Source organism: Malus sylvestris, chromosome 9 (assembly GCF_916048215.2).
Source record: "Malus sylvestris chromosome 9, drMalSylv7.2, whole genome shotgun sequence".
NCBI classification, from domain to species: domain Eukaryota; kingdom Viridiplantae; phylum Streptophyta; class Magnoliopsida; order Rosales; family Rosaceae; genus Malus; species Malus sylvestris.
Window position 1 is genome coordinate 34,328,364 of NC_062268.1, and position 14,830 is coordinate 34,343,193.

The 14,830-nt window shown below is 37.3% G+C and overlaps 2 protein-coding genes across 2 annotated transcripts; one reads left to right on the top strand and one right to left on the bottom strand.

Moving 5' to 3' along the window:
* The first annotated feature begins 969 nt into the window (after positions 1-969).
* On the top strand, positions 970-4,031 carry LOC126581934 (uncharacterized). The gene is made up of 7 exons (XM_050245875.1): positions 970-1,341; positions 1,835-1,934; positions 2,252-2,347; positions 2,475-2,527; positions 3,143-3,191; positions 3,527-3,574; positions 3,749-4,031. Exons 1-7 carry the CDS (start codon positions 1,112-1,114, stop codon positions 3,839-3,841), a joined length of 669 nt encoding a protein of 222 aa, XP_050101832.1. The 5' UTR covers positions 970-1,111; the 3' UTR covers positions 3,842-4,031.
* Positions 4,032-4,341: 310 nt separating this feature from the next.
* On the bottom strand, positions 4,342-7,549 carry LOC126581931 (probable protein phosphatase 2C 49). The gene is made up of 4 exons (XM_050245871.1): positions 7,127-7,549; positions 5,893-6,090; positions 5,566-5,801; positions 4,342-5,238 (listed from the first exon to the last, which is right to left on the bottom strand). The coding sequence occupies exons 1-4, from the start codon at positions 7,316-7,318 to the stop codon at positions 4,668-4,670; spliced, it is 1,197 nt and encodes a 398-aa protein (XP_050101828.1). The 5' UTR covers positions 7,319-7,549; the 3' UTR covers positions 4,342-4,667.
* Between the last annotated feature and the right edge of the window lie 7,281 nt (positions 7,550-14,830).

The following is a 14,830-nucleotide window of genomic DNA, read 5'->3' on the forward strand; positions in this document are numbered from 1 at the left end:
TTGAATAGAAGATGGGGCAAATTTTCGTTTCGTAGATATTCCGACAACAACTAACGATTGTATGATTGGCCACACTGTCATTGCCGTTTATCGTTGAGAAGGCCTTGATCAGTTTTATTGTCAAACACAATACATCCTTGGGGGTCTTAGATAAATGCCATATCCTTTGGGAAATGATATATGCGATTGTGAAAGAGGTTGTCTTTATATGGAAAAATGAGGAATTATGTAGGCTATTGATTTGAAAATTGAATAGAGAATGGGAGAAAGTTGTTTTATTTGACTCTCCTTGGCTTCTTTTGAGCGACTTGTCTTCCTCTACTTCTTATTTTTTAAGGATGAACATGGAATACGCGAGGTTGATGTAAATATGCGGGTTGCAAATAAACAACCCATATGAATCAATATACAACTCTAATTAAATTATATGATGTGGAGTCAAGTCAAAACACCACAGCTAAAAGTAAAAAAACCAAAGTATTTAGTCCAAAAAATGTTGTAGAAGAGATCATAAGGATGTTGAAAGTACAAGGATAAAGAAACCGAGAATTCGCTGAATCAAAGACAATTGAGCTCGATCAACATCGTTAGTCATAGATTTGCTTGACACAATCAAGATCAACGCTTGAATATAAAATAAAAAAACATTCACTTATTAGTAAGTCATAAATATATAAGGGTTCGTTTGATAACAATTTTAATAAATAATAAAGTAGTTAACCATCAAAATTTCAGTTTATAGTAAGAAAATTAAAATTGAAAACGAAATAGTTACAAACTGCTCATAAGTGAATCATTTGTTTAATTTGTACCTTCAACTTGTCAACGCAAAAAATACCACTGGCTAAGGGGCCTTAGATGCTGTCGGGTACAGGGCCTTTCGCTGGATTGAATCAGGCCCACATCTAATTGGAGTCCCGTGGCAACAACAAACCCAGAGAAGAGAGGTGGGCAACTCGGACAGGTGAGGTGGCTCTGTCATCGTGATTTTGTGGTGTTCAGTCTTCTGAGTTGACTCGAGTAACTCGTTAGTTGCCTTTCGGTTTCGCCGTGTTTTCTGCTTTTATAATTTTTCGACCAAAAAAACGTTAACTCTTTTGTTTGTTTGACCATGTCTTGTGCTTCTGCAACTGCTGTAGCATCAGTCTGCATTTCCGGCCCGAACTGTCCCGGCAGTCTCACCCACGTACCCATTTGGAGAAGCTCTTCTCTCAGACCACCGCCGCCGTCTTCCCTCGGCGACTTCTCCTTCAAGATCCCATGTGGGTCTTTCAGGCGGAGCTCCGTCCTCACTGGATTCAGAAGTACTTCCCCCGTCGTTATGCAATGGCAGGACTGCACGTAACTTCCCAGATTTTTCATTTATTTATTTATTTTCTTGCTGGCCAATTTGAGTATTATGGCTATCAGAAAGTAGTTCGATTGGGAATTGGTAACATGGATTAATATGTGGAATTATGTTTTGGTTACTTGGGCAGATTATACATTAGCAAATTGTTATTTGTTTTTTTATTTGTACAAGCAGTAGTGGGGAGGGGGGAATCGAACCTAGGATCGTGGATGTCGGAACTCCGGTTAAGTGCTCTTAACCAACTGAGTTACAAGCCCATTGCTCCATTAGCAAATAGTTATTGATTCAATATGTAATGAAACAGTGAAACTGTTTCTTATGTTTGGGAATTCCTACGATGCTTAATCTTTTTTTCGGAATAGTTTTATAGTACAATGCAAAACCATAAAGAATGTGAACTAGTTCTTGGAGTGAGGTGTAGCATGTTTGTGATCAAAGCCTTACTTACTGCTACTGATTACTAGACAATGTGATCAAATGCAGAGTAAAGATGGAAATTGATGTGCCTATTTCCGTTGCATATGATTGTTACTCTGATCGTGAGGCGATTCCCCGTTGGATGCCTTTTATTTCAACCGTGAAGGTGCTAAACTACTCTCCTACTACTCTTTAGATGATATTCAAAGCAAATTTGATTTTTCTTGTCAATGCCTACTCGAGAATTGAGATATAATCAATACTTTCCCAGCCTATATTTTGTTGTTAAAGTTCGCTAATTGTGAGGGAATAATTGATTTGCTCTGATCTGATTCCTCAAGAGTTGAGAGTAAAATGTTGCAGCGGATATGATTTCAAGTTGGCCGATTACAGATTCAGTTTTTTCATTTTTCAAAGATTGATACTTGGTTTGTTTTCGTCACATTTTGAAAGATTGATATTTGATATGGTATATAAAAACAGATATTGGAAGACCAGCCTGACCTATCACGATGGTCACTGAAGTATAAAGCTTTTGGTCGTAATATTGAATTCTCATGGCTTGCTCGGAATATGCAGGTAAGATTTACATTTTACTTAAAATCTGTTTTTCCTTCCATAATTCCTTCATCTACCGTAAGAGCTGAGTTCAATGTTGTGTCATTACAATAACCCCTTTCTCACTCTCTGCAAAAACTTCATGCAGCCTACACCAAATCAGAAAATCCACTGGAGATCTCTAGAAGGGCTTCCTAACAGGTCAGAAGACGAGATATTTTAGCAGAAGCTGTGTACTTTAGTAGCGTTTTTGCTCAAACTATAAGTGTGGTTCTTGTCGTCTGTACTTTAAATGAAGCATTTGTACCTACAGTTACCGGGATTTATCTAACAACAGTACTTGTACACTGTCATCCTAGAGCTTATATGTTAGTCATTGTTTAAGATTTATCATGGAAAATATGATAACTCGACAAGTAAAAACAAGTACCCATAAAATTTTAGTCATATATGCGGTTTCTGTGTTGGTACATAGAAAACTAGAAGCTTAGCAGTTCAATCCCTAGCACAACTAAAGGACGGGATCTTAGTCTTTCATCATCTTAAGTGGAAGCTGCATTTCATAGGATGCAAATGAGTAATTGAGAAAACAGTGAAAAATGTTCGATATATCTTGTTTTGAATTGTCTGGAAGCCACTCTGTAGTGTATGACAAACAAAATGATGCTCATGTCATTGAGGTTACAAACCGACAACATGCACAAATATAATGTTTAACTAGTGATTGTATGTTGTATGCAAATGAAGCAGACGCTTTCCTTTGCTTTATATTGATACTGTAATCTTGATAAACTGTTTTACTTATTGTATCCGCAGAGGTGCTGTTAGGTTCTATCCGAAAGGTCCTTCATCATGCTTAGTAGAAGTGAGGTTCCTGTCATATATTGAACTTCAATTTTTTGCAATTCTTATTTTTTAGTGTTATACATCTTTATTCACTTGGTCTGATCAAGCCATCCAATTGGTGCCTCGCGAGGGGTGATCAGTCGTCGTCAATTTGATTGTTTTACAACTTGTCCTCATTCCTTGGCCATCAATTGAACGGCATTAACGCATCTTAATTGGATTGGTAAAATGCAAAATAATTCCCGTTGACAGGGTTTCCTGTTCCAGGCTTCCCATATCTAGGAAAAGGCCATTTTTGCTTCTCATTTTTCACATTGCATTGCTCATATTGCTCTTATCAATTTTCAATTGCAGCTAACGGTGTCATATGAAGTTCCGCCAATTCTGTCTCCAGTGGCATCAGTAAGTATTCTAACTCTGTGCTTAAGTTATTATACATTCTCCAGTCCGGAGACCCTAATCCAGATTCAAGTCAGTTAAAAAATGTAGAGATGTTTTTCAATTGCAATGTTGTTTACTTTACGGTGGGGGTGTAGTAATCCATCATTACTTTGATTTCTGATGTGAATCCTCCAGGCGCTTCAACCATTTCTTGAAAATTTACTTGGACGTGGCTTGGAAAGGTTTGCGACATTTGCAAGAACCTACAAAACAGACTCACCAGTTTGATATTTTAAATGAGTAACCACTTCATCTTACCGAGTGATTTTCCCACTGAAGCGTTGTTTGATATTATACCATTTGGGTCCAATGACCAGCTTCTCTGAGGCTGGCTTTTCCCTCTTGTAAGTTACTTCTTCCCAAAGGCAAGGAATGAAGAAATTATTCATATAAGTCAATGAAATACTCTCTCTCTCTCTCTCTCTCTCTCTCTCTCTCTCTCTCTCTCTCTCCCTCCCTCTCTCCCTCCTAATATTAAGAATATTTTGTGATCTCAATCAAATTACACAGCGTCGTCAGGAATTTGTTGCATTTTCTCAATTCAATCAGGAAGTTTTTCTAAATTCAGTCAGGGATTCGTCGCATTTTCGCAATTCAATCATGACTGTCAATTTCCAATTCTACTAACTGGTCCAGACAAGCGTCTGTCAAATGCTGTGAATAACTTATGCGTTATTTGTTGATAGCCAAGTGCCAAAAGAAAAAAACATACTCGAGAGAGAAGGAAAGAAAAAAGAAAATGAAGATCCCACTAATATACATAAATACACATGACCGGATTAGAAAAGGGCTACATTGGATGGACAATACAATCACACTGGACTAACTAAAAGAAAGAATGTATCAACAACATGCATCTTTTTACAACACTACGCCATCCGATCCACACCCCCTTTCTTATGTATGTACATAAATCCTGAATTCACCGAGGTATACACGAGTAATCCAAACACCTACAAAACTGCTAGCTGCTCTTTTATCTCGCGACTGAAGCAGCCGAAACAATGTACGGTCGCTTACGAGGAAGACCCTTACTGAAAAATTGCATGTACAATCAGCTACCGGCACTACTGTCCAACAAGGCCCTCAAGCTACAAAGGGCCTCAGCAGAGAGGCTGCAGCACCTTAATCTCCGTTCTCGCTGTGGCGATAGATCCCGGTGATCAAGGGGGGAGAAGCATACAACGATCACCGTGAGGTTATCAAACGTGTTGAGGCGAAGAGCCTCCATGACAAGGTCCCTGGCACACTGCTCGGGGTCATCATGACGCCTCAGCCCGCGGCGAACAAGGCTAACAGCATGCTGACTAGACATCACATCCCAAATCCCATCACACCCTATAATTAGAAACTCGTCATCCTCTGTTAAAACCACCTGCCTGAACTCTGGCTCGGCGATAAGGGGCGACGAAGATCCACGAGGAAACTTCATGTCCCAGTCGCCTAATGCTCGGGTAACTGATAAGACACCGTTCAGATACCCATCATCAACATATCCACCTAATTCTTCTATCCGCCTCCTTTCTGTGGGATATATTGGCCTGTGGTCTTGAGACATATCAATTGCTTCTCCTTTCCGACAGAGTACTGCTCGGCAGTCCCCAGCATTGGCCACCATTAAAAGCCTGGAGAAGACGATGACAAGGTCAATTACAATGAGAGAATAAAAAATATAGCATGGACAGAGACAGAGAGACACAAATGGCAACACTAACAAGGTCTGTAACAACTAAGATAAACCTCTCACTCGGGATAGCTTAAATCAATGCAACAGGTTGACCAATCATACAAGACCTACTAGTTCGAAAGGGTAAAACATAGCCGCATAATTTTGTGGATAGAAGAAAATACTAGTCAATAGTAAATTTTGGAAGTGAAGTCTAGTTACAACAAGGAAACAGGTCCTTTTTTTCAGTGGAAAGAGTGGAAAAAGATTTTAAGCAGAAGTATACCTTCCAAATATCATAGCAGTTAATGCTGTTGTCCCCGAAGAACTGCTTACACTGCAGTCATCAGCCAAAGCAAGGTCAACCACATGAAATGCCTTGCGGAGGGAGTTCTCAAGCTTCTCTAAGAAAATTTCATCAACATCAGAAGTTCGGGGAAAATTGGCATCTTCAAAAAAGAGTCTGAGCACATTTTTCCGGACATAAGCAGCTGCTTCGGGTCCTCCATGTCCATCAAATACCTATATGACATTTTCAACCACAGTAAGCTCCAAACAAAGAATCAACTAAATTCAAGGCCATCGCAATTACAAGTCCAAAGCGATATATTACCCCATAAAATGCATTTGGCTTGGGAAAACTAAAGAGTGGACCCAAGTGTGAAGATAGATCATCTATTAGAATATGTTCATCTTCCATGTACCTACGGGGTCCAATGTCAGCAAAGCTACCAGAACGCAGCCTGGGGAAGAATAGCTGGTCGGCCGAGGCAGGAACAAAATCTGGAATTTTGTCTGCAGGTTTAGCATCCTGAAAAGGAGTAATGACAGAGAAAATTAAACGCCAAGATTTCAATTGAAACACAAAAACTACTAATCCTGCTTGCAAGAATAGTTGTTAATGAGCAACAATTTACCCTGCTGAAGTTCCAAGGCACACGACATATATGAAGAGAATGTACTAAACCGCAACAACCTCCCGAGCTTTTGCAAACTTAATTTTATACAGGTCATATTTTCAATTTACTAGGCAATTCATAACGGATAAGTTTGACAATGATCGGATAGTTCTATGCTCACAAATATACTTAAGCAGTGATAATATCATCACATCAAGGTTACCAAAAGTCCCGCCTTATTAGACTAGAAATTGACTACAATTTCATCTACATCAAAACTCAACTAATGTTTTGATGAAAGATTCTAAAACAGGTTAGGCGCTAGTCAGGTGGTGAGCTAGAGCCTAGCGCCTAGGCGGTTAGGTAGATTTAAGTAAATCTCCTATATTTCGTGTAAATAACTATCTGTTTATACTTAAAATATATATAATTTCATCATAAACTACCACATAGAATGATATATATACTATGATGTATTGGAACACAATAAAAACATGAGAAATAAGCATATAATGTGAGTTCATTCAACAAGTTTCCTACAATTTATTAAGAAAAATAAAATGTAAAATAAAAGTTATTTATTTTTTTGGTCTAAATCAATCACAAGTGCCTAGCGTGTATGGACCAGTGCCTAGGCGGTCTAGGGGGCTAGGCCAAAAAGTCATTTCTTAATTTTCAAACCCGCATTTATCGGGTGGTAGTCATCTGTCTAGCGTCGGGATTTTTAGAACAGTTGAACACAATACAATCCTAATTTCTCATATGTGATAGCAGAATTTCTCAGTAAGCAAAAAACCCAATTTCGAAAAGTCAGAACCCAAATCATCAAATTTCAAAACCCAGATGCATGATCACCTAAAAAGTAAAAACAAACAAACCCACATGGAGTTTAACAACCAAAAGATTAAATAGTCCAAAAGCAGGGAACTTGAGGTTCAGAAAACTCACGACGGCTTGCGAGCTCAAGAGAGCGGCGGCCGAGTCCGGTTCGGAAGAACGACTCCGGTCAAAACTCTTGGGCGACGAAATCGATTGGGTAACTGCAACTACATCTTCAACTTCGTGAACATTTTTGGTAAAGTACTGGACATCCAGCACCGGCACGCTCTGCTGACACACAACCTTAGCTTCTGCCACCATTTTCTATCAAATCATGCCACGCAAACAAACACCCCCAGACAATATCAGGATCCCACAACTTGGTTAAACTCGAAAAAAACTTCGACAACCAACGACGTCCACGAGGGAGACGAGGAGGAAGAGAATCCGATGATTTTTTTTTTTTTTTTCTCGCGGTTTCTGGAAAATTTTCTCGCACTTTCGGTTCGTTTTTCCTTTTCTTTCGCTGAATCAGCAAAAATCGGGAGAGTCGTGGTGGAACCGGTATATATAGGGTCGGGTGATTTGGCGAGACCGGTTACCGCGTGACCTTTGGGATGTTTCGTCGATATTACTCAAATGCCCTTCATTCCCTCTCTAGACTCCAGCACGAATAAGCTGTTGCTTGCCGAGTTGACTTTTCAGTTTTCCTAATGCTATGCAGATAATAAGCAGTTTTTTTTTTTTTCTTTAACATGAAAAAAGAGAAAAAAATAACACTGAACAACTAATTTAGCTCTAACTACTCAGATCAGTCATTGAAAAGAATTTAAATTAAGAAAAAAAACAATTATTGCAAGCTTTTGAAGATTCATCTCACTATTTAAAATTAATTTGACTAACTCGTCAGCTGTAAAATTTCACTCAATTTTTTAGTGTAACGTTTTGATCCACTAATACTTGTTACATGGGGAGACAATACATCTTTAAATTAAAGGGGTGTGACCCCTTGATAATTTTTGTTCATTGATCTTTTTCAATTCATCCGATCCGACGGCCGAAAATTAAAAAGATGTATGAGAAGTAAAATGGGATGTGTGGATATCACACCCCTAAATTAAAATAGCGAGTGACGATAATTTCCATGCAATTTATACTTTAGCAAAGGGTATTTTAGGAAATAAGTCGCTATTGCCGTGTAGGAACTTTGAACAAGAAATGTCAGCGTTCACGCATTACAAAATTGTGTGCTGACGTTGCAGGGTGCTTGATGGGACGGAAATGCCCCACTAATCCCTGTTCTTTTAGAGTAAACGGCATACATTCAGCAGGCTGTCGTTGAATGTTTTCATCTAACTCGTCAAACGCGTTCGAACGAGGGGTAGGTGTTGGAGCAATATTAGAAAATATGAAAAATAATAATATAATTTTAATAATAATAATAAAAAATAAATTCACAACATCAATTATATATAAGATTAATATAAACAATTAGAGTAAAAGTTAGAATAACTGACAAACTTGGAGATTGAGGCTTGCATAAATGCAATGTCCTAAAGATAGAATTTCGCCCCTACTCTTGTGCTTGTAGTTCGGTAGGCGTCCATCTCCCAGGATTCAACAATCTATAATCCGAAGTCAAAGCACTTTAATATTCGGACTCTGGCGAACTTTATATATTCCGTACTCTCAAGACACAACTCGGAATTTGACACACGAATCATTTGAGAAACAAAGTGGGGAAACCCTATTTCTCAAGAGTAAAAATTAACTCTAATTTTCTATATTTAATACCAATGGTTTCATGGGTTTATATAGAATTCAACTTCTACTTATTAAAGAGATGTAACTTTTCATCTATAAGTATACATCACTTATCAAGGGAATATCACCTAAACAACATAACCTTTCTAAGAAATTGGTTAACACTATTTTTCATTCAATTATTAAAATTATATATTATAATATTTCATATTATAATATATAATTTCCAACAATCCCCCACATGAATGAAAAATTAGGAAGAATTTGAAAGTACAGGCGGACAAGAGATGCATCGGGAGAGGTGTCTTTTGGACTTGAACCTACCCTAGTGAATACTTATCGGATTTACTTGGTGACACAGTGAATATAAAATCTTGAACTGTTCATCGCAGTAGTAAACCGAGACAATAAGCAACACACATCACTAATCCTAATATATTCTGGTTCATACGGTTGTGTTCATTTTGGTCCTGAACAAATCCCGGATTCATGAGAGCTTTAGAGAATTTAATCATCTCATACTCATAGAAGCGACCCACTTCTACTCTCACATAGGTGACCACTGATTAAGAATAGTCTGCTCTATTCCTCTTATTTATAAGATATCACTGTCATTAAGTATAAATATACAACCTAAAGCGTCCACAGACAACACACTTCTTCCATCATTGGAATGAGGTATATAGTGTGTTAACTTCTTTGAATCATGCCCAACCAGTTTGCCTATTGAACTTAGACCATGGGATCTCCAATCAACTAAGTTAGGTTTCCGCTCGGCTGATTCATTAGTTATGTTGGCTTTAGCCTCATTCCCCTCGATGATCTACTTACTCTCTAGTCTAACCTTTAATAATTGGATCCACCACTAGGTTGACTATCATTAATGGTGGCACAATCCATCTTATGAAATTATATTTCATACGAGAGTAGTTGATTTACAACGTCAAGTCCTCAACATGTTGGGACTTTAGTTAGTAATTTGCTAATACTTGGGCATACTCCCCCACATTTAAGGTAGTTGTAAGAAGGTCTCTAACCTTGTGATACCTTAAACAATTACTCATTACATGAGATGACATCTTCAATGTTGTTCAATTAGCAAATTACTTTTATCCAACCCCCACAATTCTTTCATAATTGTAGTTTCTTGTAATGCTATCATTAAATCGATCACATTTTCCACTTTAAGAAGTAAGGAACAACTAAGATAGACTTTATCTATCTTTTTAGGCATTCAAGCCTCACTTGAATCTCCGCCAAGGAATGTCAACTCCCTTTGAATATAGGCCTTAAGTGCCTCACTACTCAGTTCTAGGCAAAACACTTTTGAGCTTTCATCCTTAGCCTACTTTCAAATTGTCATGGATGACGGATTTAGAACCCTCACAAAGGGAATGTCATCCCCTTTTGAAGTTAGGCTTTGGCCTATCAAAGTGACTATGCAAAGTATTATAATACTTTCGAAGTCTCTTTATTTCCTTCAACATAGGTATTGACTCCCACACTTTAATAGTCATCTTACTAAGAGGAGAGCAACTTCATCCCAAATAATGAAGTTTTATGCCTTGACTAATGGAACATCACTTATGATGTTGCACGTATGAAAACTTCATACAATGTCATGTGGTAATTAAGGACAAAATTCTTGTTGAATTCCTTGTCTTTTTGCTAGTATTGATGCGAGGCTTCTAACCCATGTTCATGCTCATTTGAAATGGCCTAAAAGACGTGTAGATATATGCAAATCAAGTCATCAAATTGAACAATATTTATGACCTTGCCAGAACCACCAACCACACCAATTGAAAATGATTATGTTGGTCAAAAGCACTGAATGCTTTTCCATGAAATTGTGTTTAGTATAAAATTAAACACCAAACTCGCATCCGTGGGCAAACCCAGAAATGGAACATGCATACTTATCCTTTCCTTTATGTAATTTCTTCGCTTATCGAAGACAAAAAACCTGCCTTATCCTTTCTGTATATTTATAATTCAAGTAAACATGAAGATGCAAGCAGCCATGTATTTCAAAGAAAAAATACATATATCTCAAAATTACACTTCAATATTCTAGATTCATGCAAGATATAATCCAAGTTCATAATCAGATCAGTCAAACAAGATTTGGATTTGCCACCATAAATGGAGAATCCATTCAGCGATACTCACGTCTGGTTTTAGCCACATATATATGTATGATATATCTGCTTCTAATTACATACTCAAATTTAAGATGGTGGTGGTGCCGAATCGTAACGGTAATACCCTTTCATTGTCAAACGCAGACATCAATAGGGTTAATAAGTCAGCCAAAGCGGTTAATTCGTTCTTACGTATACGACTTAATTAAGGGTTGCAATCAATACCAATACTCAAGAAGATACAAAAACTTTAATCACAGGAAAATATGCCCAATTAATGAGATGCATCATACTCATATGAATAAATCAATCCACATACACACACACACACACATATAATGGGAATGAATTTCCAGACAACCATTATATTTCATTTCTACGCCTATGATTGGTGATAAGTAACCTCCAGTGCATGTAGGATATAAATATTTATCACATAAGTCATGCAATTCATGCTTTCAAGATAAACACATATAGACGTAAGCATGCATATACATACCAGTGATCAAAATCACCCAAACGAACTGCTCACGTCTTTTCATCAAGTGATGCATTGTCCAGAAAGTTATAATTTTAAATTTCAACTTTTCAAAAAGAAACAAGCTGTTGATTGACACCGCTCCACATGGATAATACCACAACATCATCCAACCCAATCATCAAGACTAAATCAGAGATTGAAGTCTTAATTGCATCAATTCTAGGCTTCACATCAAATATAACACACATGTTGTCCAATACTTTTAAAGCCACAACTTTAAACTCTCAATATGAGAATCGTGAACATTCATATTTCTGATTGTTCCATAGAGATAAAAAAAATTCTATCTTTAGATTGTTGGAGCAATATTAGAAAATATGAAAAATAACAATATAATTCCAATAATAATAATAATAAAGAAATTCACAACATCAATTATATATGAGATTAATATAAACAACTAGAGTGAAAGTTAGAATAACTGACAAACTTTGAGATTGAGGCTTGCATAAATGCAATGTCCTAAAGATAGAATTTCGCCCCTACTCTTGTGCTTGTAGTTCGGTAGGCGTCCATCTCGCAGGATTCACCTAAACAACATAACCTTTTTAAGAAATTGGTTAACACTATTTTTCATTCAATTATTAAAATTATATATTACAATATTTCATATTATAATATAAAATTTCCAACAGTAGGTTCCACGTTGAGATACTAGGACGGTGTGATGCAAAACACACCCACTGTCTTTTCTCAACAAAACTTTCTTTCATAAAAAATAGAATAAATTACACAAAATTACCTCAATTATTGAATCATTAACAGTTTTATACCTCGTTTTTTAAAAGTTTCAATGTCCTACCTTATCTACAAATTTGTTACAATTTCATACATTCCGTCAGTTTTCTGTCAACTCCTCTGTTAAATGCTGACGTAGCTTGAGACGGGACTCATTTTTTATTAAAAAATAATTGAATATTTAAAAAATAAATTACATATTTAAAAAAAAAAAAAATCCAAACCCACACTAGATCCCCTTCCCCACCCCCACCCCCCCCCCCCCCCGAGAAAATCCCCATCCCCTTCCCATCTTCCCCTTCGACCCGTCCCCTCCCCAACGCCCCTCAAAATTCCAAACCCAGAACCCCACCCCCACCTCCCCTGCAACCCCCCCTCTTTCTCCCCTCTTTCCCACTCCTCACACATATTCTCACACATTTTCTTCCCCAAAAACAAATCCCAAATCGTACGGCAAAGGGAGAAAGGGAGAGCCCTGTGAAAGCGAGCCAGAGATAGCGAGTAGCGAACCCCGACGGTGCGGTCCAAAGGAACCGGGTTTGAAGGCTGAGGCTGGATGCCCAAGGTTTGTCACGCCCCGATCCCAACATAGGTCCAAGATCGACACGTGACGTCACCAAATACCCGTATCACTCACATACCCCGCCTCCGGGATATGGACAATACACAACTCAAGATTCGAATTTCATGATAATTTTTCATATACTATATGGCTGCATCTAACCTCCTCGTTAGACTGCCTACGTACCCTCAATAAGGATCAAGCCATTCGCAGTTCAATTTCACTATAACTCAACATATAACACAGTTTGTTCAAGCCAAAATGATAACATTCCTCAATCAAACATTTAGACTTGATAATCATGAATTATTCGATTCAAACTACATAACAACCTGCATGACAATCAAGATTTCTATTTCATCCATCATATAAATCATTATGTTTCAATATAAAATTGCTATTCATATCATGTAATATATCAAAGAATCAACACAGCACAATAGTATCCTCTAGTCACATTAATCACTGATCTGATCATATTAATAGCAATCATATTCAACATCCTTCCACAATCATCTCAAGTAACCCATTCCATGATATCAAGGAGGCACAATATTAACATTTAATTATGTTAATTAGTCAATCAGATCACACCTCAATGCACAAAATTAATAAAGGACTTCTACATAATTCTATGCCTGGATTTCAAGTAATAACTTGATAATTCTAATTTATATTCACAAGATCTATTGTGGGTACATCTCATTCACTCGAATCCAGGGAACAAGTCTAACTTATGGAAATGAGCAAGAGTAAGGATTCCTGACCACTCAACGTAATCCAAATCAGGACACGATTCTGGACCATCATTCAACGGAATCGCAGAGTATGAGGGATTCCAGACCATCTCTCAACGGAATCCAAGTGGATACGATTCCGAACCATCACTCAACGGAATCGCGGAGTACAATGCATAACAACCACTAAATGAAACCCAAGCTAGATATGATTCTGAACCATCACTCAACAGAATCGCAGCATATAAGGGATTCCGGACCATCACTCAACGGAATCCAAACAAGCATATGATTCCCCCATCAAATGTACCAGGTACAACTAATCCCCCTCACTTTTAAAATGCATATGGTCCCCCAACGCGGATATACCAACCAGGACCAACCATGCACCACGTCTACATGGTGCAGTCTCATCATCACACCTTATACATAATTATATGCATACATGTTATCGATTCCGCATATCAACCAGCATTTAGTCATATGGAGCACAACACAAGGAATTCCCTCAATTACTAATTCTACTAAAAATCTAATAAAGTATCTAACTCATCTCCTGACTTTCATCTCCATCTCATGCTAGGTAATAGTGCCAAGTTCAAATACGTATTCAGTTTGCAATCATATCCAAATAATTATCAAACAATATTTAGATCCCATAATTGTCATAACATTCTTCATAATTATCATTCACATTATTAAAAGTTAATTAAACACATATATATCACAAACATCATCAATACACAAGCCAAATCATATTTAATTAGCATAGGTCTATGGCTAAATATATAAAATTCACATTTCAATAGAAATCATATTTATAAGACCAATTCATATTCACAAATGATACTAATATAAGAAATTAAGATAATAATCATATTTGATATATTCAAGTCGCTATCTAACCAATGTAGGCCCACTAGACTTCATTTAGTCCCCCGTAGTACTAATTTTAGTAATTAGGACGTTTCGAGACATGTTGATTAAAAGTCAACTTTCGGTCAAAAGTAGGGTCCACAATTCTACACAATTCAATCCGGAAGATCCACACATTGGATTTCGGATCCGTAACTTTTCAAAGTCCACATTATGCTCAAATAACAACATACTAAAATCTCAACACGATCTGACAATCGGATCTCCGCCAATTTCAAAATTCAAGTGGCGGTCGACAATTAATTTTACAAACTTAGAAATCCAATTAGGGAAGATCCGTACGTCAGATTCTTGATCCGTAAGTTTCTATGATCTAAAAATATTAGGTTCTATCACGCATTAAGGTTTGGTGATGATCCAACGGTCGGATCGTTGAATCATATTTTTGACCTAACCACGTATCGTAATGAA

Excerpts from the sequence above, each read along its gene's own strand:
- LOC126581934 (XM_050245875.1), top strand. The coding sequence starts at position 1,112 with ATGTCTTGTGCTTCTGCAACTGCTGTAGCATCAGTCTGCATTTCCGGC. Across the intron at positions 1,342-1,834 it reads ATGCAATGGCAGGACTGCAC|AGTAAAGATGGAAATTGATG; the intron begins GTAACTTCCCAG and ends GATCAAATGCAG. Across the intron at positions 3,192-3,526 it reads CTTCATCATGCTTAGTAGAA|CTAACGGTGTCATATGAAGT; the intron begins GTGAGGTTCCTG and ends TTTCAATTGCAG.
- LOC126581931 (XM_050245871.1), bottom strand. The coding sequence starts at position 7,318 with ATGGTGGCAGAAGCTAAGGTTGTGTGTCAGCAGAGCGTGCCGGTGCTG. Across the intron at positions 6,091-7,126 it reads TCTTGAGCTCGCAAGCCGTC|GATGCTAAACCTGCAGACAA; the intron begins GTGAGTTTTCTG and ends ACTCCTTTTCAG. Across the intron at positions 5,802-5,892 it reads AGCCAAATGCATTTTATGGG|GTATTTGATGGACATGGAGG; the intron begins GTAATATATCGC and ends AATGTCATATAG.